Source organism: Bombus vosnesenskii, unplaced genomic scaffold (assembly GCF_011952255.1).
Source record: "Bombus vosnesenskii isolate JDL3184/JDL3185 unplaced genomic scaffold, Bvos_JDL3184-5_v1.1 scf7180000013417, whole genome shotgun sequence".
Lineage (NCBI taxonomy): Eukaryota > Metazoa > Arthropoda > Insecta > Hymenoptera > Apidae > Bombus > Bombus vosnesenskii.
The window spans coordinates 762,653-789,750 of NW_022883036.1; the positions used below are offsets into that span (position 1 = coordinate 762,653).

The window sequence follows — 27,098 nt, forward strand, 5'->3', positions numbered from 1 at the left end:
GGAAGAGAGCGGAACAGTCTGAGATCCCTGCTCGAGAATACGTGCATACGCGCACGGACGCGCGTGCACTCGTGTACGTGGCTGTACGTGTACGCGCGTGTGTTTTTTCAACGAGATTTATTACCGAACTCCTAATGCTTCGGGGCACGAGGAGAGGGTGCTGCCGTTCTTCCCACCCATCGACTCTCATCCCCGTCCCTCCGCTACTACCGTCGCCAACGTCGTCGCCGTCGTCGCCCTCGACGTCATCGTAGCCCGTAGCGTTGTCGTTGTCGTTGTCGTTGTCGCTGTCGCTGTCGTAGTCGTCGTCGTCGTCGTCGTCGTCGTTGTCGTAGCCGTAGCTGTGCTCGTTGTCGTCGACGCCGGTCTTGCCTCGCCGGCACTTCGTACCTTCTCGCCGCGTCATACCACGCTCGCTCTCGTCTTCTCGCGCCGCTTAATCCTCGGCAACCACGCTATTACGAGTTGATTTACATTCCTGCGTTAACAAGGGCCACCGGAACGCACGTACAATTCGGCGCTGCGCCACTCTGCCTCGCCGCAATCGCTTAAGGTCGCAAGCTTTCCTACCTCGAAAAGGGGGAAAATTAAGGAGCATGCGACCGGACAAAAGATTCGCGGTTTCCAACGCAGCGGCACGCGTGCCGCGTGGTTATGCGCTCCCTTCGAATCTGGTCAAACGTTAATCCGCCTCGCGTAAGCCTAACTGCGGAGGAACTTTGGCTAGCAAACCTCTGAGACGAAAGGGTGTGTACCGACTGCCGTTACACTCGGGCAATAAATGTCATCGCCGAAATATTTACGGCTACAAACGGTATCGTAAGCGTGTAATAAATCATTATTAAGCAAATCGTATTACCGTTTATAAATTTGACTCTTAAGGAAAGCAACTTTAACGAGATCGTCGCGAAGGATTACGTAATTTCGACCGCGGCCGCGTCACCGTGACTCTTTTCTGATCTTGGGAATTCTCACCTAGAAATAGCTGTCCTCCTCGTCAACGGGCCACCGCGGCCACGTCGACTGGAAAGTTTTGACTCGGCCCTCTTCTCTTGCACGTCCCCCCTCTCTCTCTCTCTCTCTCTCTCTTTCTCTCTCTACCTCTCACACACACTTTCTCTCTCTCTCTCTCTCGTTCTTCACCTCGTTAGTCCCGCGTTATTCACCCCATCCGCGCTGCGTATCACGCCGAAAGGCGCAAACTACCTTCGAAGAAAACACCTCGACCATTTGAGCGAATAAAAACACACGGTCGCGTATTCGTATAGACGCGCGAGTACAAGTATAAAAATGATCGATCACGTCGTAATTCTCTTACGAGCTAAACTAATGAGAAAAATGCCGGCCAGCGAGACGCTCGAACAGAGCGATACGAGTCGACGAACGAGTCGGATCGACTGGCGAACGGACGAAGGAATAAATGGAAAAGACAAAGGAAGCGTGTGATACGGTGGGGGATGTCCGGGGGGATGAACCGAGCAAGGTGAAAAGCAGCGTGAGAAGACGGGGGAGAAGAGTAGAGCGAAAGGGATGAGCGGGTAGGAAAGCAGGGATAGAAAGGATAAACGGAAAGACACGGAGAAGAAGTCGCGAGACCAAGGAAAAGAGTCTCCTTCGTGAAACAGGCAAGAGTGGGATGGGGGCGTGGGTGGAATGGGGCGCTAGTGGGGAGAGAAATACGTCGAGCCGGTGCGTGGCAGGGGTGGGGATAGGTCAGGGCCGCGGGTAGAGGGGTACGGACGTTAGGGTGGGCGAGGGGTCAGACGGGGAAAGATACTCGGTTTGGCGCGGGGCTCGGAATGGGACGAGAGTATGCAGAGAGAAAGAGAGAGAGAAAGAACGAGCGAGCGAGCTAGAGAGAGAGAGAGAGAGAGAGAGTGAGAGAGAGAAAGAGAGAGTGAGAGAGAAGGGTGGCAGGAGAAGCGTGCAGAGAAGCACGGCAGAGGGGCGGGGAGAGGCGAGCGGGGCTGAATCGGCGGGGAAGCGTGGCCAGGGGCGAGGGGATGGCATAGGGGAAGGTGAGGTAGGGGTTGGCTGGCCGCGGCGGGGCGGGTAGGGGGTGCATCGTCGGCGGCGGCGACGGTGAGGTGGAGGGGGCAGAGGTGGGGAAGATGACCGCGGAGCCGTCAGTGCGCCACGTGCTGTCGTCGTGGGAGGGTCTTTGCTTTCGCTCCGTTTGATCGGCAAGTCATGCATGTTACCGCGAAATCGTGACTCGTCCCGTGCCCCGAGTGCCCGTTCGTCTGTTTTCGATAGTGTCGTGGTCAGCGGGAAATTACGTTCGATCGGTCCGTGACGAAAATCGCGCGACGATGAGAGATAGTTATTATTATGGTCGGTGAGGCGCGCGCGAACCCGAACGCAGAAAGAAACGTTGCGAGGGAGTGACAGGCGGCTCGACGAACGCCGAGCCAGTTGAGTGAGTGGTGCGTCTTTATTGTCTTTGCGTTGGTGGAACATCCGTGAGGATGACGCGGTGATATGGTGTCGAGGGAATCACGGAGGACACGCGAGTTCCGATGCTCGTCGTCCAAGCGCCGCGCTGCTTCACCCATACTAGTAACGAGGATAATCGCTCCTGACGTAGCCACGGAGCGAAGGACTCATCGGGACTGACGTTTCCTGCGCACTGGAACCACTACTTCACGGTGAGTCTGTTTTCTCGGTATCCATCCTCCAACCTGGTATTCGCCTTTTTCTTTCGCTTTTCGGACCAGCTCCCTTTCGGTGTTCTTCGTATCTCCCCTCGCGTCCAGTATATAGCCACTGGTTGATCGAAGCAACGGAGACACCCGTTCCTTTCTCTTACGACATTCGGTATCACTCTGGCCAACCGACAAACTTGACCGCTGGTAGACGGTAGGCGATTCTTCCTCGCTCTTCCCAGGGCGTGATTCGTAAATAAGGTCAACGGGAATATCATTTTGCGCGCCAACGTCCAGTACGCGCGATCCTACACGTTTAACCCTCGTGACCGTGCTCCATCCTAAACGTGCATCCCCCTTCAGCTTCGACGAAAGCAACGTCGATGCTCGACTCGCCGAGAATCGATTTTCCATTATCGATCGAAAGTCGCGTGGCATCGCGTTTCAATTTTTTACTTCGGTCCATGCGTGTCGTTGTGATTTTCGCTGCTCTTCGTCGTTTGCCACTTTTCTCTTTTTAACTGCCCCCACCTCACCTCCTCTCTCCCTCCATCGCATATACGTATAGGGTATACACCCACAGGAGCACATGACCTACTCGAACGGATACATATCCACGCTTGAACAAACAACCGTCCACAACGCACCTTCGTACACGCTTCCTCTTCCACTGTATACAACGCGTCGATCGACGAGTAACTCGACTCATTTTTACGTACGAATTTTTAAATCGTTCGTAGCAGTCGATGACTCACACGTGCGTCGTCCATACGTACGAGTTGCACGGACTCGTCGTCTTTGATGTGTTTGACAAACGCGTTTCGAGTCGGTGACGCGGAGAAGGAGATTAAGACGCGAGAACGCGAAGGGGGATCGGCCCGTCACTGGTCAGACAAGCGGCGACGAACTCGACCGTGGTGTTCGCGCGGCGCGCCGCGGCGGTTACGTCGCGACAAACGTGCCATCGTTGTTTGCCGAGATGCTCGACGCGTTGCCACGTGGCACGCACCGTGATTTGCGACGGAGATAACTGTCGACGCATATAGCTTTCCTCGTTGCGATCGTCTAAGGCTGCGTCTCACGATCATCGTCCCGGTAGACAAACAGGGTTTCGTACTTTTACCTTTAGATTTACGCGCACCATCGGATTTCGCGTTAATTCGTTAGCGTTTCCCATCCGATTTTAAACCCGATCGTCGATCGAATCGTCAAGCGACAAGACGAAAGAAACGATCGCGGTATGGCGCGTGACAGACGAGATGCGTTTGTGATTTCAGGTTCTCAGGAAATATCTGCTCTATCGGAGAGGTGTCTGCGAAAGACGCTATCGTAGAACAGACACGCTCGTAGAAAGTTCATCTACGCGAAATTTCGTTCGAAACTAAAGTTGCTGCCTATTCTACCTCGGTATACCGTTTAATCCTATCGCCATAGATTACAACGACGATGCGTTGCATTAACTGCGTGATAATGTTTTTAAAAGAAGTTATCGTACATCGATGTGATTTTGCCTATAGTTATTTATATTGGTTAATACGCGCTTCTCGTACGATAGAAAACAGGATATCGTAACATAATTATCCATGTGTCATCGCAACAGTTATAGATCTCAGCACTTTATATCTGTGGTTTTAAAAGTACGGTCGACTGCGTGACTAAGGTCATTATGGTCACAGCCGATGCTCGATCTATGGCAAAGTGTCATTCTGACGAATACGTTCGAACGTACGGTCGAATATATCGGAACAAATCACACGCACAGAGTCTAATAAGTAGAATTTTACGAGTAGAAAGTTTGAGAAAATAAGGATAGCTGGACGATCGAACGTTCGGAAAAATATGGACGACGATGATTCAGATAAAAATGAGATTCGAGCCCACGACCATACTTTGTTCCTTGTTCGACAGAATGATGCGATCGAAATCAGTGTGTATCGTTTGCATCGAAAAATATCGAGTTGACTGGTCATAAATTGGTATTTACATATTCTCGAGCGAGGCGCACCGTTAAAATTCATCGACTTAAAACCGAGCAAGAATGACGTCATTGGACGCGATTAAATCCGTCCTGTCACCGTGAGACGCTTTCGAGACGCGTATTATATACTTACTCGTCGAGTGGATGTGTGAGTCGTGGAGAAACGAAGGATCAAGGGTATAAGGCGTTTATTTAATCGAGCATTCTGAATTTGGGAGCGCGAGATTCCTATTGTTTCGTCGACTTCGCGATCGAAATGGCTTTCTGCATTTTTTAATAGACGTCAATTCCGCAGAGCTGCGCTTGACGCGTGACTGACACTACTGACGTCATTGTGTCCGGGAAAACCCGTACGTCATTCTAAAGTTCGATTAGGAATATGCTTTCTTACATCGACGATCGCTGTAGCAAATTTAGGAAATAAATCTTTGCTTCTGCCAAAGGTGAAAACGAGATGCTTCTATTCGCGTCCCGCGATAGATCGTAAAAACGTACGAACGAAGAAGCCGATCTCTAAAATCATGACCCTCTTGTATAGTAATTTATTAACCAACGATATCGATAAATTGACGGATTGCAGACTTTTTTGTGTTTGCATCGTCGTTATCGACAGATTAGCCCATTCTGCATATCGAATTACGCCGAAAGATAGAAGAATACGCAAAAGAAACGCGGCGTCGAGATGGAAAATTCCTGTCGATGGAATTCACTTGCCCGAACGTGAACATCCAACGCGAGAACGAAAAATCGCAGCGAGGAGAATCGCCTAAACCTCTATTACGCGATCCGCGTGTCCTCCGACGAGATCGCGCGTACCAAGTTTCACCGTGTAAATCGAAATTTGACGAAAGACGCATAGAGCGATATCCATATAGATGGACGTTATAAATCGTGTTTGTAGAAAATCTGTCACGACGAAGAGAACTCGTACAGCGATCTAACGTGGTTCAATTATGCAAGAGGATACCCGAAGAGCAGCTAAATCGCGCGCTAGGTCAACACAGCAGCAAAGTCATGCTTCGCTCGATCTTTAATCCGTATAACGTATTTGCTGGCGTTCGCAGCCGGTTGAACGAACATTTACCCGATACGTATATGTAACAGGGAATGCATGGCCGTAGGAGAGTAGGCGACAAGTGTAGAACGGTAAACAAGCGTGGAGATACAGCTTGTAGGAGTACGCGGCCGAAGTCAGCCGCGGGAACGCGAACCGGAGTTGGAAGCTGGCGTGTTGGAGCTGTGCCGCGTCAATAGCACACCCCCGCGATTCAGTAGCGCCTATTGAAGTCTGCGATGACGGGCCCCGTCTGTCAGCAGATCAAAGCCGAAGTAAGCTCTCTTTGTGATGCTCCGCCGGGTCGGTATTTAATTATGTATGAGATCGATATTCGGGCCTTCGGGGGCTCTCTTTCAACTTCCCAGTCTCTCGGTCTCTTGGTCTCCCCGTCTCGGTCCATCGTTCTCTCTTTTACCCCGCCGCATCGAGCATTTGCACACACATTCGCCCTGCCGCGTCTCCCGCCACCCCCCTCTTCTTTCTCCCCTCTTCCCCTCGCCAGGCTTTCCATCCACTCCTCGATACATCCTCGTTAGGAATAAACTCGAAATCATGCCAACTACGTTATACCTGTTCTCGCATCTATGTACTTTGTCCGCCGATAAAAACAGGCAGAAATAAACGCGAATACGAATCTTCGTAAGCGAGCTTCTTCGATCGACTTTTCGTTTCGATCAGATTTACGCCGTTTATATTCGCTTTGGGACGCGGCAAAGAAAAATTCGATCGATTCGCACGTCGAAGAAACGATTCGACGGTTTGTTTACGGGCTCGTACCTGCTCCGTGACGTTTGAAGGGGCGGTGCAGCCAAGCTTTACGCGCACATTTAAATCTCGCCCGATCGTAAAGATCTCGTAAACGGCGAACGTCCATCCGTCTAGAGATACGAAGGATCTTGAGGAGAAAGACGAGATTATTACCGAGGTAAACGAACGCGCGGCCGGTGGCTGTAAACTGTCAAGGGACGCCGCACCCGATTCACCACCTAACGTTTCAATGAACGATCGCTAACCTTCCGCTCGTATTTAGCGTTTTACCAGCTTTCCTTTTAACTACGTCGCTCCTTTTCTATCTCTTTCTTCCCTCTTGTCCTCTCCTCTCGTTTGTCCCATCTTCATCTACCTTTCGGTACCAGTGAACTGCCGACGAATCCAATTTTGATTCACCTTTGATTCACTTCGGTTCGGCGATCGATCGTTTACGCGACAGTTAACAACGTTATTCGGTCGTGCGAGAGAAATTCATTTTTCGCCATTGTCGAATAACAATCGTTCGATAACTTGTTGGTCGCCTATGCGTGATATAAAGACGACGTGCGTTTCTCGAGCGACGCGCGGTAACTGACTTTCCCTTCTTCTTACCGCACCAACCCCACTGGCTCAAAATATGTTGTTTATGGGCTGCACTCGAACGCACCTTCCGTCGACGATATTATCGACCAATTGCAACAACTATATGTAAATATTGCGCGGAGTAAATATTCCATTTGTATCTGACTTATCTTCGACAAAGTACTTCTATTTTGTTATTCATTGATATTCTTTAGGAAAATGATCTTTTCGGAGATGGAAATGTCAATATTTATATGCAAAAAGTCGTGTGTGTCACGGATCGTTTAATATACTTAAGATAACGCATAAATACATTAATGTATACATCTATATTGTATCTAATTACAAAGTCGATCTAACTTTATTAACTTGATTTATGAAAGTTCATATTTTTATGAATATAATCGCGCGTGTAAAAACTCCGTGGAAAATTGCTCAATTTACTTATAACTAGTATTGTGTCGATTAGTACGTTTTAGCATATCGCGTAACGTTCTCGCTTCCTTGAACGTACTACGAACTCGCACGCGTCAATTACGCGGAGAATGATTATTCGATCCTGTTAAACTATGTTATTTAGAATCTTCTAAACGTCTCGTTTTAGAGGTCCGTTTCATCGAAGCTCGCGTGCAAAATTAGCAAGTGTCTGTAACTCGTGGACGGAAATGGAACTGTTAAAAAAAAAAAAAGGAAGATATATTTGAACCGATATCGACCCGATTACGAACTTTCGCGGGACCCTCGAACCGATGGTTATTCCAGCGATTTCAGCGAGACGTCGCCTTGCACGGAGAGACACGTACTGGCGAGCGTTGCGGCCAGCGAACCATTTCGAATATTTATTCGTTAAATTTCACGATAAAAAAAACTCTTTGATCAAAATCATGCCACTCGATGAACGTACTATGGGTTTTATCGTGATACATACGTCATTCAAGAAACAAATTCAACGACAAAATAAAAAAAAAAGAGGAGGGAAAAAAATCGGGAAAAAAGGAAAAAAGCGTCACCCTCCGTGAACGCAAAAAAATATTAGCCAGCCGTGATGGCGCTAATTTGCCGCGACCTGCGGCGGTTCGGTTGTTCCCGTTCTCTTTCTCTTTTCAACCCTCGTTGCGCGTCTCCTTTCCCCCTTCGCCCATCTATCTGCCTATCCGTCCGTCCGCTCGTCTCTGTCTCTCTTTCGGCCCCGCGCGATTACCCGCTCCGCTTTTTCGTCCCGACAAATCCATTTCGCTCGATTTCCATTTTTACGCATCGATTGCGCGTGTGTGCAATCGTGCCGCGCAACGAATGACCACGAAAGGTTATCGTTGCACTTCGAATTACGATCGATGCGTACCTTTCTCGTTTTGACGTTTCTGCTTCGGCCGTCCACGTGCGCGACCTCCAACGAGATGCGGTTTCCAGCACTCGCCAGCTTTTTCCGTATATGCGATTCTCTGCTTCGGATGTCGCGAAAGTCCGTGGCGCGATCAGCGAGGCTGGTGATTCTACTTGAAGGAACAAGCGAAAGATACCTTCGTGGGACGAAGAAGAAACGAAGAAAACAGGAAATTATGAAATACGGGTTTATCAGGCAAATTCTCAACTGGATATCTTCGAACTCCGTTTGGTTCGAAAACGACACCCGAAATGGGAAATCTTATCGCACCTTTCTCGCTCGTTTTCGTTCTGCTGCCGATCGTCCACGTACACTAAATAAATTTTATTTATCTGTTTATTCATATTCTGGGATGTGCCGATTAAAACACACGCATTTGTAACGACAGGTAGTTGCTCGATACGGATATTTGGAGAAAAAAATTTTTCCGAAATATATGCCAAAAAAGCATAGTTATAGTAAATTCAGGATAAAGATAACGCCTCGTAGATCGCTCGCTCGAATAACGCGTCACTGGAGAAGATCTATGCGGTCCGAAAAACTATTAGCTAGAGAGAATAACATACGATTTAGGGTATCTAGATGGAAATGTTTGCATCTGTAATCGCGACATCGACCTAGCAACGCTTTCCAAATTTTCCAATTCTACGTTTCGTCGTATTATATCTTCGACTTATTTTTCGCGCACACTCGCGCTCGTATCGAACGCGTTATAATTACCGGGACAATTTCGCCGTACCAAGCAATCGTTCGAATAAGATTCGCCCTGCTTCGTTAACGTTTCCTAATCATTTCGCGAGCGTGCACAAGCTGCGTATCGATGATCGCGGAAACAGGCCAAAGGCAAGAGAGCAAAAACGAAACGTTTGCGATGTTGGGTGGATGAGCACGCGTACGCACGATCGAAGCGAGAATTCGTAGCAAAGAGGGACTAAAGAGGAGGACGGAGCAAGAGGGACGCGGGGCAAGGGGAAACGTGCACCGTTTTGATCGGTCGCACAGAAAATTGTATTTTCAAAATCAATTAATATCCAGAGAATAATAATACAGTGGCTAATGATCGTGCAGTCATGTATAACCGACTTGTTCCCTCCGCCCCTCTCCCTTTTCCCTTGGTTTACTCGCGATGACCCTCGGGCTACTTCGAACTGGATTCCGCGCGGGTTGTGACGCGTCGATTCGGCCAAAGTGCGTTTGACAATTTTTAATTATCGATAACGAGTTTGACCGCGAAGATAGGTCGACTGAAATGCGATGCATCGACGAACAATCGAAAACCGGGCTCTGCTCGTTCGACGATATCGTATCGTTTCCGTTGTAAGCATCGAGTTCATAAATTGTCTATTTAACACGAACGGTAGTTTGTCTCTTTACCGCGTTGGTCGCAACGATCCCGGCTAATGGTTTATCAAAGGCAGATGCGTGAAATACGATAATTCGACCGGTATGCTTTTATTCCTACGATATTCGACTAAACGCGATCGTACAAAAGTCCGTCCTCTCGTTTTTCTCCTACTAACGCTACCTGTATAACCCTTGAAAGGCAGATGGTTTTATATACGCGACAGATACTGGGTCCGAGCGGGCCTCTAGCGAAATTTTCCTCTTTAACCCATTAAACGACCAAGATTGCGTTAACGCGATATTTCATTCGCAATTTCCTTTTGGTCGATTTAGATTATCGAATTTCATTAAATCCGTAACGCGGTTACCAACTGAATTTCAAGAAATTTCTCGATATTTCTCTCGTTATTATTTCACCTTTCGTTTCAATTCGATCAAGTTGACCAAGTTTTAGGAAATTTATTTACGCACAGCGATTAACGAACGAGGATCGAATCTTGGTCGTTCTAAGGTTCCACTGTCTACGACGCGAGAACGATTTTCTCGCGAATCGTTTCATCTCGCATCGTCCGCTTTCATCGAGTACATAATTGCTGGCGACTTCGCGGCTTTCCAGAAGTTTTTCGGAAATTTCTCGCGTGGGATTGCGGCAGCGTTTCGGGCGCCGCATCGATCAAAGAAACTGCCAAGTTGACGTCGCCGGACGGCTCGTAACTTACTTTCCTTGCACAACCATCTAAATATACAGAGAGAGTCTCGTGGCGCTCCGCTTTGTTTCTCCCTCTCTCCCTATCTGCACTCTGTGTTCGCCGTAATGTCGCCAGCTCGAAAAATTCACCGAGTTTTTCGCGGTCCGCTTGCTCGGTCGGTTGCATCCATCGCCGTGGATACGTAGACGATCGCGGCCCGAATAGATGATATCTCGCAGTTAGTGCTCGAAGAAGTCCGGAAACGCGAACGACGTACTTTATGTATTCGCGATAGACGATAAATTTTCTCTCTCGCCTCTTGCCACGAGCGGAAAAATTCCACCGTGAATCACCAGTTAGATTACTCGCGTCGTTGCTCTCCGGATTTCGCAGGACACAAGTATTCTGCTATGCGCGGACAGAGAGAATCGCGTTGGCGACGCGCGCGCGTGTCCCCGCGATGGCTGCGCCATAAATCATTCTTGATGATTCTCCGCGCCCGTACCTACATACTTTGCTCCACGATTCACCGCCACCCGTTACACGAACCGTCTTTAATTTCGGGATCGAGCCGAGCCTACACCGTACTCTCGTACCGAGACGAGCTACTTACTTCTCGCACGCGATCGAGTCGTTCCGTCTACACGGCATTCGATGAATCATCCCCCTCGAGATCGAACGTCGCGTTCCACGCTACCGGAACCGCCACCAAATACGAAATTCGCCCTTTGGAGACTCGCGATCGGCGCGCTCGTTCGGGGACAGTCGAACCATCGTCGGGTTAAGAATCGCTGTGAAGCGTAAGGTGCGTTATCGCTGCGATTTCTTCCACTGAAAACAGCCTTTCGAGCTTTGTACGCGGCTACAAAAAAAAAAAAAAAGATGACTGACGGAAAGCTACTGCCACGTCGAATCGTGCGTTGCACGTTTTACGATATACTACAATCCATACGATTTTTAATTATCGTATCGCAACGTCGTTACGTCATGATGGAGGATTTTCATTTCGCAACTAGTTCCATCCGCTTTTGTTTTAACGGAACGATATTATCTACCTCTCAGCGTTATCGTTAGAAGCGGAAGAAAAGCGTAGGTTTCCTCAATTTTGCTGCACGCTTAAGGAGCTAATAATCCAATATACGAGAGGCTATTAAAACTTGATTCGGACTAACGATCACGGCTACGGTCAGATCGCGTCAACCTAGGCACCGTTCCAGAGATTTTCATTCGTCTCGCCGGAACCGCCTACCGTTAATGCCGAATCGCGTGTAAGCGACTTTGACCGGTGCTTGACTGCGCGTGATTCGACGCGAATCGAAATCGCGGAGCCACCGTGAAAAAAATCGTAATCGCGTCGAGCCTGAACCATAGACGGATTCGAGAAGAAACTTAGACGAGTGGAATTGGTTGGCGCGTTTTGCACGTTAAGAAGGAAAGGCGAGAGATTACGGTCGTAGCCGGAGGAAGGCGCGAGCGTGTGCGCGTTATAGGTGAAACACGGTGCCGGGTGATAACAGCGAATAATAATCGTGCATGTTACGTCAGCGCCGTGCATACGTGTCGAGAGTGCCACCCACTTGCACGTAGATCACTCTCTTGTCTCTTCCCTCTCTGTCTATCCGTAGCTTCTCCCTCTTATCCTGCGTTCCCTCGCGACACGACGAACTGCATTCCGAGGAGGAGCTAGGATCTCGCAACGACAGCGACCACGTCGTAACGCGGTCTATTGTCGGTGAGGCGGCGACACCACGGTTTCTCGATTCTGTAGCTGCACGCGCGTACCGTCTGTGCCAACACGCGTGTAACGGTATCGAAGTCGCGTGTAAACCGGTGAATCACGGCTCGGCACGGTTCGTTGCGTGGGAAGAAAGTGGGAAGGGGTGGCAGTGGCATTGCTTGGTCCGAGGACACTGATCCTTCGCGAGAAGTTGTCGGGCTGTCGTCTTCGTCGTCGTTGTCGTTGCCACCGTCGCAGACGTGCAACATCGACGACGCTGGAAAACGAGAAGGATGCGAGAACGATGTCTGGGTGGAGTCGAGCGAGGCTCGAAGCGATCGACCTTTCAACGAGCAGGTTGTGTAGGATTCACGGGCTAGGAAAACGTAAATGCGGCATAGGCATCGGCGCGACAATGTGCAACCTTGATCTTCCAATTTAATACGCGGCGTTCGAACGAAAGGAACGTTTGTATCGGTTGTAATGGATTTCCGTCTCGCTTCCATCCTGCCAACGTTTTTCCCGTGTAGCGTGTTATCGTTCCAAGCGTTCTTCTCTGCGTGTCTGTTAGATTATGCGTTTGTAGGGAAGTGGAGGGTGGACAAACGCGCTGTACGAAAGGTATTAGGTTGTTCGAGAAGTTTCTTTCGTTTTGTAAGGAAACGATAGACGCACGATGTTTTTTGTTTTATACCGATTTATCGAATTATGCACGAACATAATAATAGAAATATTCGGAAATGGATCATACCTAATTGAACAAAATAATATAATACAAATATAAAAATTATTCTTCGTCTATTATCACCTTATGAAACTAATATATTCTCATTTTATCATTTCTTACAATTATATAACGATTCGAACAACGAGCACGAAGACGATGGGAAAGTAGCTTATCCTGATGCAAAAAAAGAAAAAGAAAATTGCTGCCGATACTCGTAGAACACGATGACCAACGCGTATAACGCGTTAGATAAATTTAACGTTTCGACGCGCTTCCGTTTACAAAAAATATTTCTACACGCGGCGCGTATCCTATACGTTGTACGAAGTTCGATGCGTTCCTCTCGCCCCTGTACCATCTCGCTAAGTTTCCTTCCCAGCCTCGCGTAGTACTCGTTACTAGATCTACGTTCGCTTCGTACAGCTCGGATGGACTCCGTTTTAGGGCGGAATGAAAATTCGTGACCGATCGGCCCGGCTGGACGTTCGCGTTAACGTCCGGTCTGGCTCGTCGACACGAGGGATTTGGTTGAGACTCGTCAAGTCGATCGATTATTTTTGACAAGGTTGATCGATAGGCGCGCTGGCAAGCGGCGAACATCGACTGTGCGTCGAACGTTGCGTCGTCGTACGGCGAGCACGACGCTCGCATCGTTGTTAACGTTGCGGGATATTAATATGCCGGATGTTACTGATCGCCGAGCTTGTTGAACTTTCTTCCGTTCTTTGGTTCATTTTCTATTCTTAGAAAATTCCATCGGTTTAAGGAAAGTAGGAAAGAATCGTTAGAGACGCGATTTTCTTCTAACAATCTCGCTGCGTCCTTTCCATCGTTTTCCCTCGAATAATCATATTTTTCTACCATTGAGAAGTTTCTTGAGAAAAAGATCGTTGCCGATCTACGAAATCGACCAAAGATTCCCCTAAAACGTCGGACGTTTTATGCAGCCTGGCGAATAATATCGTCGAACGAGTCGATCTCTTCCACGGATCGATCGATAAATACGAAACGAAGTTGATCTATTCTTGCTGTATCAGCTTTTTCGCTTGCGCTTTCGTATCTGTATCTTGCTAGATTAATTCTGCTCTTTTCCGTATCTGTTCTTTTATGAATAATTCAGAAAATCATCAATATCCCGATCCGATAGAGTCAGCGAATCTAAAGTCACTCTTGAAAGTGTCAACGGAAACCTGAATGCGGCGTAATGGATGTGAACGGAGCGTATTTTTCATCGTTAGAGTATGTGATTTTATGAATGGAATTATTAATCGTCATAATTTGCTTTCTGTCTCCGACAACAAATCCAGCCAATCTGCTCGCAGAGTATTTACTCGTGTATTTCTTGTTTGCGAAGGAAAAAATACATTAGAATAAGCATAACTGCACAAAGTAGGAAAATATGTATTGATAGCGGCATACACGAGGCTACAGTCCGTCAACTAAATAATACTTAATTATAATAATTATAACTAAATAATAACGATATCGAAAGAAAATATTTTCATCGTTGTAACGATCACGGTTACTGTGAGAAATTTGTCTATCGTTGCGTAGTACGTTTAAGGAAGATCCCATCGCTACGAACGTTCGATCGCCACGCTCAAATAATAATTTTTTCGTCGACCGTTTTACGATTCCGTGGTACCGGCTCGTCGACCGTGTAACCCCGATTCTTCGGCGAGAAATTTCGTGGACGATCTTATATAGCCTCGTCACGGAATGCCATTCGTCAGAATTTTATCGATCGCCGTTGAAGGGGAGCGAAAGACGACGGGTTCCCGTATCGACACGATCGATTCTCATCGATCGCGCGAGTACGATTCCAATTAACCCGTTTCCACGCATCGGTGATCGGTTTACGTTTCAAGGACCTCGTAAATTCGAACGTATCGATCGTCCGAGTATCGATAATTATGATCGAGGGATATCGTTTGTTCCGTTCTCGGAGAAAGAGAAAATGACAATAATTGGCTCGTCCGTTAGCAGTCGGAGCTGGGAAACCGGCACAGTGATTCCGTCATGACGAAATCAAATCGACGAATCGTTCAGAGTCTTTCTTTCTTTCTCGTCTTATCGATCTTAATGCGTGGTTCGTCCAACTCTGTTACGCTGCATTCAGGTTTCCCTTGACACCTTCCACACTGTCTTCGCATCTTCCGACTCTATCATCGCGATACGTGACGTTGTAAATGGAATTATCGATCGTCGTAATTTGCTTTCTGGTTTCGACGACAACCACGACCAATCCGCTCCGAGAACGATTATTTATGCATTTCTCGCGTCGATGAAAAATACGTTAGGTTACGTGCATATTGCACACAATAGGAAAATACGCGTTATACCAACGTACGTACAAACTTAAAAAGATAATATCGTAACGAGGCGCGATATCGCGATTTCTCGATGGCCTGTCGAACGATATATCGATGGAGGTACGTGCGTTATTAGTATTTAATAGCTGGACGATTACCGCTGCTCGGTGAGTTGGTCAAACGCTGTACGCGTTACGAGGCTGAACATGTGGCAAGTTACAACGTCGTATATTTCCTGATAGGACGTTAATTGTGAATTTGAATACTAATTCACGCACGAAGGAATCATCGGATCGGTGAATCGAGATGCAAGGAGAATCGTTGGCGAAGATAGGACCGGTAGCCACTGGACGAACGAAGACGCGGAAGCGGTCGATATCGGCGTCGATTAGCCTGCGGCGTAGCTCGCAAGTGTTCGAACCGGGCAGAAGGAACGCGTAATCCAGCGTTCGGCCACGTGGCGGATATAAAAAGACTCGTTGTTGCCGACGATGCATTACATAATAGGTATTCCCGTTCATAAACAGCGGCGTTTAACTATGAATGAAGCAGAGGCCCGTGGCCGCCGCTCTCGCCCACTTCTACGCATACCTACAACGCTCGTCCGTGTACCCGGTCTTGACCTGCCTCAAATCATGTAAATCCTAATCCGTCCGCGCACGATCGTTAACTCCGCACGCGCGCCTCTCGATTGTGAATAATTAAAATATTAATGAGTAACACCGACTCACCTGGCGTACTTGGTCGCCGGTTAATTATCGATAGTCGATCCGCGTATTAAACCGCGTTAGCGATTAACGATCCGCAACCCGGCGTACGATTTATTTCCACGCGAAGATAGTGAAAAATTCATTACATCCTCCTGTCTACCGTGTCGGTACGCGGTATCCGAACGACGAACACGTACGCGTGGAAAATACGTTCTCGCGTCTGTTCGAACCGATCGGAACGGTATTTACGATTTTTCAATAGAACACGCGCTAGCTAGTCGCGGCCAGAGCAGCGTAAAATTTCGTCCGGCCGGATCTGCGTGTTTTCCTGGTGTGGCCGCGGGTAGCCAACCTGTTTAGCGCTGGAAGAGAAGAAAAGGTGGAAAAAAAAGCGTGTAAGAGGCTCAGGTGCAGGTATCTCCGGCGTCCGGCTCGAAAGATCGAGTTGCTCGATGTCTTCTCGAATGCCCCGAGAAATTTAAAACGTCTAAGCCGTCAACTTTTCCGCCCCTGTTGCTCGATGCGCCCACCCTTCCTTCCTTTGCGCGTCTCCTTCTCCTCGACTTTCGCCTTCTTAGCGCACGCCCCCCATCCTCTTTGTTCTTTTTTTTTTTTTTTTTTTTTTTTTTTTACGTTTGTCGTCGAAGAATCGTGCGACGCCCGTGCTTTCGAGCGAACCACCCGATGGAAAATCCCGCTCTCCGGCAGATCGATCTCGAAATAATCAATTTTACAACGATCGGTTTCGTCCGTCTCGGAGATATCCTCGATGACAACGCAGTGTCGCAGAAAGCAGACAGTATTGGGTCGTTCGATAAGTTTATGCCACGGTGAGTTTATACTCTTGATGACGTGTTTTATGAATAGAGCGATCAAGACGATCAATCTTGCAAGATCAAGTGCAGTCTAGAGAAGGCACTCGTGAGGAGAAAATCAATGAATCGCGAGCATTTAGATTCTTGCGGTTATTGTGCAATTTTTTTCTACTATTCCCGCGTCTTACATTCGAGTCAATGCCGTGCGAATAATCTAAAATAACGCGTCCAAGTTCTACGACCGGTTTTCATCGCGGAGATACGCGTACCATAGATACCGAATATGGTAGACCGATGGAAGCGTTCACACGACGATTCTCGCGAGACGCGGTATCTCGCGATACTCGTTCCGCGTATCTTGACAACGATACTTTTCCAACGAAGACGATGGACGAATCTTAAAAAAAAAAAAAAAGAAAAACAAGAAAAACAAGAAATGTCGAAATTCACGCGATACGTACGCAGCCTGCCATACGAGTACCACTCGTATCTCAGTGTGAAACCAGCCTAAAGCGTCTAAATAGCGGAAAAATGAACGATACGAATTTATTGGACGACCTAATAGAAAGCTTGTTCGTGTTTTTCGTCTCGTATAAGACGAGCGTTTGCTCGATCGAGCCGAGGCTCAATGGTCGTAGCCGAGTGGAAACCAAGTTTCGAGGTTTGCCTGTAGCCCCGGTGGATTGACAGCTGCGACGAGTCATCTTCCACCGCGTCATCGTGATCGTCATCGTGATCATCATCCTTATGGACGGCGGGCCACGATGATTGGCTGAAAGCGCATTTGTTTCGTGACGCAGCAGGGGCGAGAGCGCAGCGAGTTTCGTCCTTACACATACTCACGAGAATCGTACGTGCGTGTTTGTAAAGGAAGAGGGTGACGATACTCGGCAACTACAGCTCGCGCTGCTTTTACCGCGTTGAAAATTCGCCAACGGATCTAATTTCGATCGCAAAAGCGAGCAGAAAGACGCGACAAGTTGTATTTTTTCAATACATTGTCGATGGATCGCGTATCGTCGAAGCTGTCTTTTTATAAAATTCAGTTACATGGTTTGCTTGGAAGATATTCGCGTTAAGTTACGTTGGTTTCAGAGCTTTCGATCGCCACGTTAGACGCGACGTTGGATTTTGTCAGAAATTTCACGCATTTGTTACTTGTTCTCGCCGCCAATGAATCTCTGCAAGCCGGTGTCGCTTATTTCTCGAGAATCGAACATTCAGAGACGAATAAAGGACGGACTCGATCGGTTTCGCCTGGACGGAGATCAAGTAACGATCGAACAGCCCGGAAAAGAGCAGTGCAAAATTTTCCGCCCATGAATATCGAGACGTATAACTACGGAAAGATGGGCGAGGGACGATTTCGCAAACGCGAGTACACGCAGTACCGTGTTGTATAGACGCGTGGACGATCCGTAGCTGGAAGGTTGCTTCGTCACTGGACGGCCTTTGGGCTTCGCCGATGCATCGGGCGTAGCGACGAACCGAGACGGGGCTATACCGACGATTCGGAGGAAAAGAGAAATACGATGTACCCGAAGCAAAGTATCCGTAGCGGCAAGGATAATAAATAATAAAGGTATAGGTACGGGAGATTGATGGCTGCACCATGACTGACGTTCCATCAATCACCTCTTCGCCCTTCTCACCAAGGATCGACCGTCTTCGTTCCAAGTACCTCCGACTTCGTTTTCTTCTTCGTTCGTCCCTCGACCATTCGCTCCGTTCCATCCATTCCTTTTCTCCCTTCGTCCTCTCTTTCCGTAGCTTTTTTCCTGCTCGCTATTATCGTACCGGTCCTTATTAGCTAGCTGCCTTTCGCGTTCCTCGATGAATCGAGAAATGACTACCTACCGCGGCCCGAAGCTTTCTCGCTCGCGGGATCCCACAATGACTGCGCTATTTCCGAATCCTCTTATTTGCTGTTCACCTATTAAACAGCCGGCTGCCCTCTGTGCTCGCTCTCGTCTCGTGTTTTCTCATTCTTCCAGCACCAACCAACTGAATGCTTCCAACTCGTGCACGACGACTCGCGCTAATATTATGCGCGGTAATTCTTGCGTACGTTGATCGCCGGCGACTCGTCAGGGCGATTTTGGAAAATAAATATTTTCGATCCATCAAATTTGACGACTGGATGATGCAACTACCGTAGCAGCGATATCGCAACACCAACGATCCTCGTGCATGCGTCTTCGTGGAAATTACGAGAATACCACTTTTAGCTTCGTCGATGCGTTTCAATCTTTTCAAATACGATATTCTCCGTAATTTATCGTAATTAAGTCTAAATTAAATCGTAAATTCGTGGGACGAACGACCGTATACAATTGTTCAACTTTCGATCAACGGTAACTCAAGATAAAGCCGCATAGCGTTTTGCGATACCAATTTCATCGTATTGGCAGTGTAGCGTCTGAGACTGAAGGAATCGCAAAATTTAACAAAATTCGTACTCGTTGTTCGTCGTTCTAGTCGCGTGACGCTCGCGTTTATCCAAATCGCTAATTGTCAGGATGCAGCGCGTACTCGTGATATATTTTCCGGAATCTAGTGGTCGATCAACGACTGGTCAACGGTGCGTAACGTCACTTAGAGAAGAAAGTGGAAACGTTGGCCGTTTCGATTCGCTGCGAGCCAGGAAGAGCCAGACCTCTAGGGCCAAAGTATGGAACGTAGAAGTAGAGAGTAGGAGACTGCTGCCATCCGCCAACTAATCCGTCCCCTTCGGCGTATGGTGAGTGGCCAGGACGTATCAATCGGAAGGCTGGTATAAGTTTCCGCCGTTGTGGTCCGCCGGTACGGAGGTTAGCTGTCGTGGTCAGTTTCGAATTGCGGCGATGTCAGTGACAGCTGTGCTCGAGGACCGCGTATTGAACTCACGTCCAGTCACGCTCCTTTATACCTACTTACCTTGCCCCCTCTTGCCGCCATTTGCTCTCTCTCTCTCTCTCTCTCTCTCTCTCCCTCGCTCAGTTTCACTATCTCTTTTCATTCTACCGCACTTTCTTCTCTTTCCTTCTCCTTCTCCTTGCTCTTCGTCTCTTCCGCACACTCTTTCCAATCGAGTTTGCTTCGACTCGCCCGGTCCTGTCCAAAGGAAAGCTTCGATCGGGTTCGGTTCACCTAATGGGACACGCGTACAACGCGCAGCCAATCGGTAATCATCAAGCGGACAAGCTGCAAGTACTTTATTAGGACGTATCGTTATTTTTTATCTCGCATCGTTTCCACTTGAAACGCACCTTTTGCTCTACCATCATTTTCGATTTCCTCGGAGCAAAGTTCTCACTCGTCCCGGCCGACAATTTTCGACTCTTTCGAAGCGAGTTTCTCGAAATCGATCGCGGCCCGACTCCGCCTAATTAAAGCATCTTATTCCCCGCGTAGGGATTACAGTATTTCGGCGATAAGAGAATTCCAGCGTATCGGAGAGAGCGTTGCCCGAGCAGAGTGCGTTTCACCGTGAAAGGCGAGGCAAGCGTGGAGAAAAGGGTAAGAACAAAGAGAAGAAGTCGCGACAAAGAGAGAGAGAAAGAGAGGTACATAACAGGGAGCTGTTTAACTTGCCAATTACTGAAAACCCTGGCCCATCGAGACGAGTATTAAACGGGCTTCCGACCACGGCTATATACCGACGTTTCTATTTTCCTTGGCGAACGTTATCCTCGATACCTTTGCGCTCTTCTCTTTCGTTTGGTAAGAAGGCAATACGACGAGTAAGAGCGAAGGAGACGGCAGGATTTCACGAGTGCGTTGCCTTCTCTCTCGCGCTCTCGCTTCCGTTCGTCTATGGACGAACTAAACTCGGCATAACGGCGGCAAGAGGAGCAGGCACGATATTACGCCAGCGAGTCGACGATGCTCCGGAGAACGAGATCGGTGGTCGTAAGGAAGAATAGGGGACGGGACTCGGGTCGAAGCATCGGTATACGTTTCGAGACGTTCACGACGTTCCAGGACGGTCGCTCAGGGACGCTTCGACGCAACGAGCGAGCCTTATCTTCGCTATGCGCTCGCAGGGGAGGTACACGGGGTGCGGCGTATCAAGCTTTCACGGTTACTTCCGTTACTCTTCGACCGCCTAGACCTACACAACATACCTGTCCTCGTTCGTTACAAATACATCTTGCTTCTCTGTTCGTAGCTACGTAGTTGAAACAGCGTATCGCCCGCCGTAAGATCCAGAGTTTCCTTAGCTCGACAAAAAACAGGCACACCCTTTTTCTCTTATCCGGAAACCGCCTCCATTTCGTATTTTTGAAATTTACGAATCCGTCGGTCGTAAGTTGGTTCGCGAAGAGGCTGCAAAGAATGTTATTTTTCCTCGATTCTTATGTGGCTGCGTATTTTTGGAAAGCGATCGCCGCGGTCGACGCAGAAATTACGAAAACCGTGACCGAACCGACCATCCGTACGAAACAAGCGCGAACGCTCGGCGCGAGAAGGATAGGCGACACGGAGCGACAAAAAGGGGTGTCTTGACGATTTATAATCGGTGACGAATGGGCGCGATCGCAGGGAGCCCTCGTCTCTCCGGCGTTTTATAAATGTCGCGGAGCAATAAAGACGCTCGATGGATTAGCCGTGAGCCTGGCATTCCAAAGGCAACGGATTCTATTCTGGTGATTTGAAACCAGGCACGCGCGTCCAATGAATCAATCGAAGCCTCGCTTTTTTCTCTCCTGTCTCCTGTCTCGTGCCTCGGCCTCTTCTATCTCTTCCGATACCTTTATAGTTGGCGAACGACGGACGTTTCCACGTCGGACACGTTCGATTCTCGAGATTCGTCGAGTCTACGAATACGCTTCGTCGCGCGCCTTCCTTCAGCTTCGCTCTTTTACGGTGCGACAGAGGTGCAGGCTGGTCGCCCCTTTTCCACCGGAGTCGAGTCCCTCCCCGGTGAACCTCCGTCGCTCTCTTTCTTCGGCGACGCCGTGACACGAACACGCGGTATCCCCCCGCTGTTCCAAGAATTCACGTACGCGTCATAAATAGTGGCCTGCTCGCACTCTGCCGCCTCCACTTCCCCTTCTCACCCCTCCGCTTCGATTTCTCGCACGTTTCGACGTTTTCCAATATTCCAAACTGCACCGATTCCATCTGGGGTCCCTCCGAAGCTTCTTCAACGTCGCCCTCTTTTCCTGTCTCTTCTTTGCCATTCGCCCACCCCCCTGGCGTTTCTCCGCAACCTCGCGAGTATCGACCGCGAGTATCGTAACCGCCACTTTTCGAATTCCACGTTCTTTTCGTCAAAAGGACGAATCGATGACACGGCAGTATGTCAAACGTTTGTTGCATCAGGAATCCGTGTGTGTGTGCGCGCGTGTGTAATACGTATCTATTGCGACTTTCGTATTATACGCGTTGGTCAGTGGATAGTTCTCCAAACGATCGTATATCGAGAAGAACGATGGTTGGGATTGATGCAGAAAAGCGATCTTTTCCTTCCGCGTTATTACAGTGGTCACGAAGTGTTATCGAAGAAGGAGCGACGAAGTAACAGTTGTGTGTAGGGACTTGGAAATATTTATTAGATGCTCTTGCACGTTTATGCGGTACTCGCGAATGTATTTGAACACGTCTGGTAGGAAGCCTCTAAGAAGATGTTAGAAATCATAGCGGAATCTTTCGTGCGTTCGAATTTAATCGCGTGCTTCAACTTTTAAAAATATCGTATTAACTTAAGGAAATATATCGAGCTTTTTACAATAGCAAACAGCAATTGATTATGCACCTGAGAGCAGTGAAAAGAATTTATGCAATCGTACGTACGTCCTATTCGTTCTTGCCTACAAATTGTAAACAACTTTTGGACAAAACACACGGATCGATCGTCTTCCATTTCAAAGCCTGTAAAAGTCTTGCAGTAATATGGTAGTTGTCGATGTTTCCCAAAATTGTTGAAAATCCTCCTTGATCTCCTCGCATAATTTTATTTACTGTTATTATTGTCATTATTATTTACTAACGAACGTTAACCCTGTAACGCAACAAGGGAAACTAAATGTACAAGTTACAAAGTTACAAAGCTATAAAGTTGCGGAGGTTATGTTGCGAATGAAACAAAACAAAACAGGAATATGTCGTTCAATATAGAAACGTGTCACATTATAAATAATTAAAATAATTGCAAACACCAAACGTGGGAAGTTGCGAAAGGATGCGGAAAAGAGATCGACTCGATCCGATAATGCGTTAGCATGTGTACATAGACTGATAATCGTGTCCCCGTTTCTGTATTTATTTATCCATTTATTTGTTTAAACGAGATTTGTTTAAACGATAAACCTCTAAACTTTGACATGTAAGACAACAAGACAAGGAAAGGCTGAAGCAACGAATTTCTGAAACGCGCGTGTATCTCTCTGATGACGAAAGTGACTGCGCATCTAAAAATCGAGTCGGATGAGTAACGCTGGTTCTTTCAAAGACGCACCGATCCGTCTTGTCGAATGGAATTGGCGCCAAACGTTTTACGAGCATGCGCGCCACGTTTTAGCGTCCTCGGCGTGGGTTTGTTGTGCGTCGACCTTTACCTAACGGCTCTGTCGGAGTCGCAGCGAGCTCCCTTAGCTCCTCTCCGCTCCCTTGGCCTCCCTTCTGTAACTACCGCCGCGCAGCCACCCCCGTCGCCAACCCTGACCTGATTTATGGGATTCTCCAAGTGTCTACCCTGCCGACGCGCGTTTTCGAGCCTCCCACCCGACTCTCTCCCTTCCGCTTTCCCTCCTGTCTGTACGCGCAGACAGCTGGCTAGTATTTTCACGAACGCGCGTTTCCTCTTCTCCACGCGTTCCGATCCTTCTCCACCTTATCGCGCTTTTCACGAATCGACTTCGATTTTTGCTCGATTCCTCCTAGTTTTACTCGTTTGTTCCCTTATTCTTCAACTGCTCGCGCGTTTTCTTCATTTCTCTTTGGCTTTTTCTTCCAGAATTTGTCTTCGTCGCTCGACTCGGTTAGAGATCGAGCGGAAAAAAAGCTATCGGAATATTAATCGCGATCTATACGTGGCGTTGAACGATCTTCGAACGAACACGATACCGTCCCCCTGGCACCCCTGTTCGAAACGCCTTTCTCCTCTCTCTCCGTTTGCCCGCTAGATATGGCCGAGTAATATACGAGCACTGCATCTGTTCCCCGTGTGACGCAACGTCCTGCCATAGATCACGCTCAGGCTTTTAGAGAGTGAAGGCTGTTAAGAAAAGCGCGACGAGGACGGCGCGCGGACGCTGCACAACGAGGAATAAGAGGGACGAGGACGAAAGGATGGAGGGGCAGGCAGGGAGGGAGAGAGAAACGGAGTAAGGTTGAACGAAAGAGCATCGGAGATCCCTGTTACGGCCGAGAGAAACAGGAAAGCGAGAGAGGGAAAGCGTGGGACAAGGAGGGGCAAAGGGGCTGACAGGGTGACGTACTGTTGCCGTTAAACTCGGCAACAGACTACGACGTAAAGAGGAGTAGCTGCGAGTTCGCGACCGTTTCTCTCTAGAACGTCGCGACACGGAAAAACACACAAAGACTCTCTCCTTTCGTCTTTTTATCGATTAACGATCAACGATTCGGAGCCAACGAATACGTAGACAGATATCGTTCGTTTGAAATTCGACGCGACGAGAAACGCGTTTCGATCCGATTCGGTTCAATTCGAGAAGCTCGACGAGAGAGAAATGCGACGAGAGAGAGAGAAAAAGAGAGAGAGAGAGAGACCAAGAGAAACGAAAGGGAACGCGATGGTAGCCCGGCGATACGCCGAGAAGCCGTCGCGCCGCGCCGCACGACGAGCAAACCATTCAGCCGAGATATACGAGCGAGAGTTTGTTCGCGCTTATGGCCTGCGTCTGGAAAGAGGGTGGTGTGGGCGGAGGAGGGATACGAGGGGTGCGTGAAGGGAAGAGAGCTCGGTTGCCGCTTTATCGGAGCACCCTTATGCCTATTATGCCTCCTCATCCCCCGATGGTAGCGGTTTAACGCGGCCATCCCCTTGCCGCGCTAGTCGTTTGGTCGGTCACGACGCGCTGCCGAGTACGGCCGAGTACGAACGAACGGTGTCGAGTAGCGGCGACGACGGCCGACGAGTACCGAGGTCGGGCGACGGCGGGTGACGCGGCGTGGCGCGGCGCGCGAATTAAAACGCCTCATAAATATCTGAAACAAAGGCGGCCGCTTTCGAGGGCGTACGGTGGAAAGATATACGGCCGGTTAGGATGGCTGGTAACGGGTGGATAAGAGAAGGGTCGGGAATTGGTTGTGGTTGCGCGGGGGACGCGATTCGGCCGTTTCGCCCATCGTTCGGAAAAACACGGCCAAAGAGGGTGGAAAATTCTTTTCTTGTATCTGGGCTCGCGTTAAGCGTAGTTTCGTCGACCAACGAATTTTTGTGACCATTCTGACTTTTTCTCTTTCAGGTAAGTAGTGGTCTCCGATCGTTTGAAAAGCGAGCGGCCCGCAGCCGTCGCACCGGACGGGAGACATGCGCAGCAAGCAGCAGCCGAGGCCTTCTTTTCGGTGGCCGCAGCAACGCGGCGATAATCTTACCGGTAAATATCTTAACCCACGCAAACGCACGTAGCGCAGTACGCACGAGCACGCACACGTATTCCCGTTTGCACGCATTTTTATTTTTCCGTAGTAATTGTACGCGCTTCTCGCGCGTTTCCACGTTACTTCTATGCTTTCCATCCTTGTTTCCTAGATTGACAGTCGAACGTCCGTATCGCTGACCTTCGATCGGTATAAAGACAATGCAAACGCGTTAACGAGTACGTATCTACTTGCATGCGTCCTTCTTTCGCTATATCCACGTCTGACTGCATAGCGTGCGAAACTTTCCATCGGCTACAGCTAAATGATTTCCATTTCTTTGCTCTTCCTTTCGCTGCCCTTGATGGTTGATTCATAAGTTACGGCAGGTCGTTGTTAACTTGTTAACCGGAAAACACGAGTTATATCGCCGTCCTTGCTTTATTTTTATTGAAAATAAATTATGCTTTTCGAGATTTTCCACTCGATTTATCGGCTCTTAATTCCCCGATTACAGCAGAATCCGGTTAGCAGGTTAAAAAGATAAGTATCGTACGCTGTTATCGCGTAGAGACCGAGTCGAGCGTGTTTCGTTATTCGGACGAGTCGACGTCGAGAAAAAGAACTGTCGAAATGGTAGTTCGCGACGCTGTCGCACAGAGCGTGTGCGTTCTACGTCCGTGCGTGCATTTCGGTGGAGAAATTAGAAATGCCCGGAGAGATTTATTGCCGGTTGCGCTGCGCGCAATTGTCGCAAAAAACGGGAGATCCTCGTCGCTCGTTTCTATCGAGAATCGGTCCACGGAGCGCAAACCAAAGAGACGACGATAGTCCTGAAACGAGACTCGCCTTTCGTTCCCAACGTAAACGCGGCGCGCGTTCTTGCCGCTGATTTACGATACCTCGAACGCACATAATTATCCAACGAAACGTTTTGATGGGAAATCGTTGTCCGTTCGACGCGATAACGTATATCCGTGTTCGTTCGAACCTCGCGCGATAACCGGGCCCGAGTGCGACAACGCGGTCAGACGCAGGCGGCTGCATCGGTGCTTTCGCTTCGGTCGAGAACGGAAGTCGTCGCTTGAGATCTACGACGTCGATGGATGGATGACTGGGATGGTCGATGTTCGGTTACGATCGTCGATCGCGAGGATCTATACGAAAACCGTCGAGAAACGAAATTAGAAAGATGTCGTGATCGGTTCGGCTTTCACGGGGCTTTCGATGCGATTATCTGGCTGATTAATCCGAAAATATAGACACGCGCTAATTATTCGATCGTAGATATTTACGCGGTCGACTTTTTATAAACGCAACAGAAGCGACCTGATCGGATGAACGTACAGATACGGTCCCGCATCGTGGACGCCGAAACGACTACTGCTGTGCGTATTCTTCGCCCTTACCCACTTCAACCTGGGACACCGTATTAATTCGCATACGGAACAGGTGGCAGGAAAAGAGGGCAGACGGGTCTCGTGCCTCGAACACAGAAGACTGCGACGAAAGCTAGTTCGTGCAAGAAGAGGTTCGATGGCGAGCGCGTTCTAGAACCTTGGATGACGCTCGAGACAGGGCGGAGATATCGAACGATCGCGTCGCTCGAAAGCGGATAACCGACGCGGATAAAGTACAAGTCCGCGTGCGTGTGCCGGACAAACGGGGTCGTCGAGGGACACGCGACTCCTCTCTCCAATAGCCTCTAGCAGGGAATCGTGCCGGTCTCGGCGATAACCCTCGAATGACGTGACAAGCGAAATCCTGTATCCACGGTCCGGCTGGCGCGGGATATCGGCGGACGTCTAAATGAACCGTTGTACCTTCTGCTTTGATTTCAAAGAGCGGATCCCTAACAG

General features: G+C 48.8%; 1 protein-coding gene across 5 annotated transcripts in view; it reads left to right on the top strand.

The window, feature by feature from the left end:
* LOC117237937 (protein tiptop) overlaps positions 1 to 27,098 on the top strand; it is an 89,880-nt gene that overhangs the window by 29,689 nt on the left and 33,093 nt on the right. For 2 of the 5 annotated variants that reach the window (XM_033502383.1, XM_033502382.1), the window contains exon 3: positions 25,125 to 25,256. The exons of 1 other annotated variant lie outside the window; for it this stretch is intronic. In XM_033502383.1, the coding sequence (XP_033358274.1) occupies positions 25,190 to 25,256 (67 nt within the window). In that variant the 5' untranslated portion in view covers positions 25,125 to 25,189. Of the gene's footprint in view, positions 1 to 2,110; positions 2,649 to 25,123; positions 25,257 to 27,098 lie in introns of those variants that run through there. 2 more of the 5 variants (XM_033502381.1, XM_033502385.1) reach the window with 2 other exon arrangements.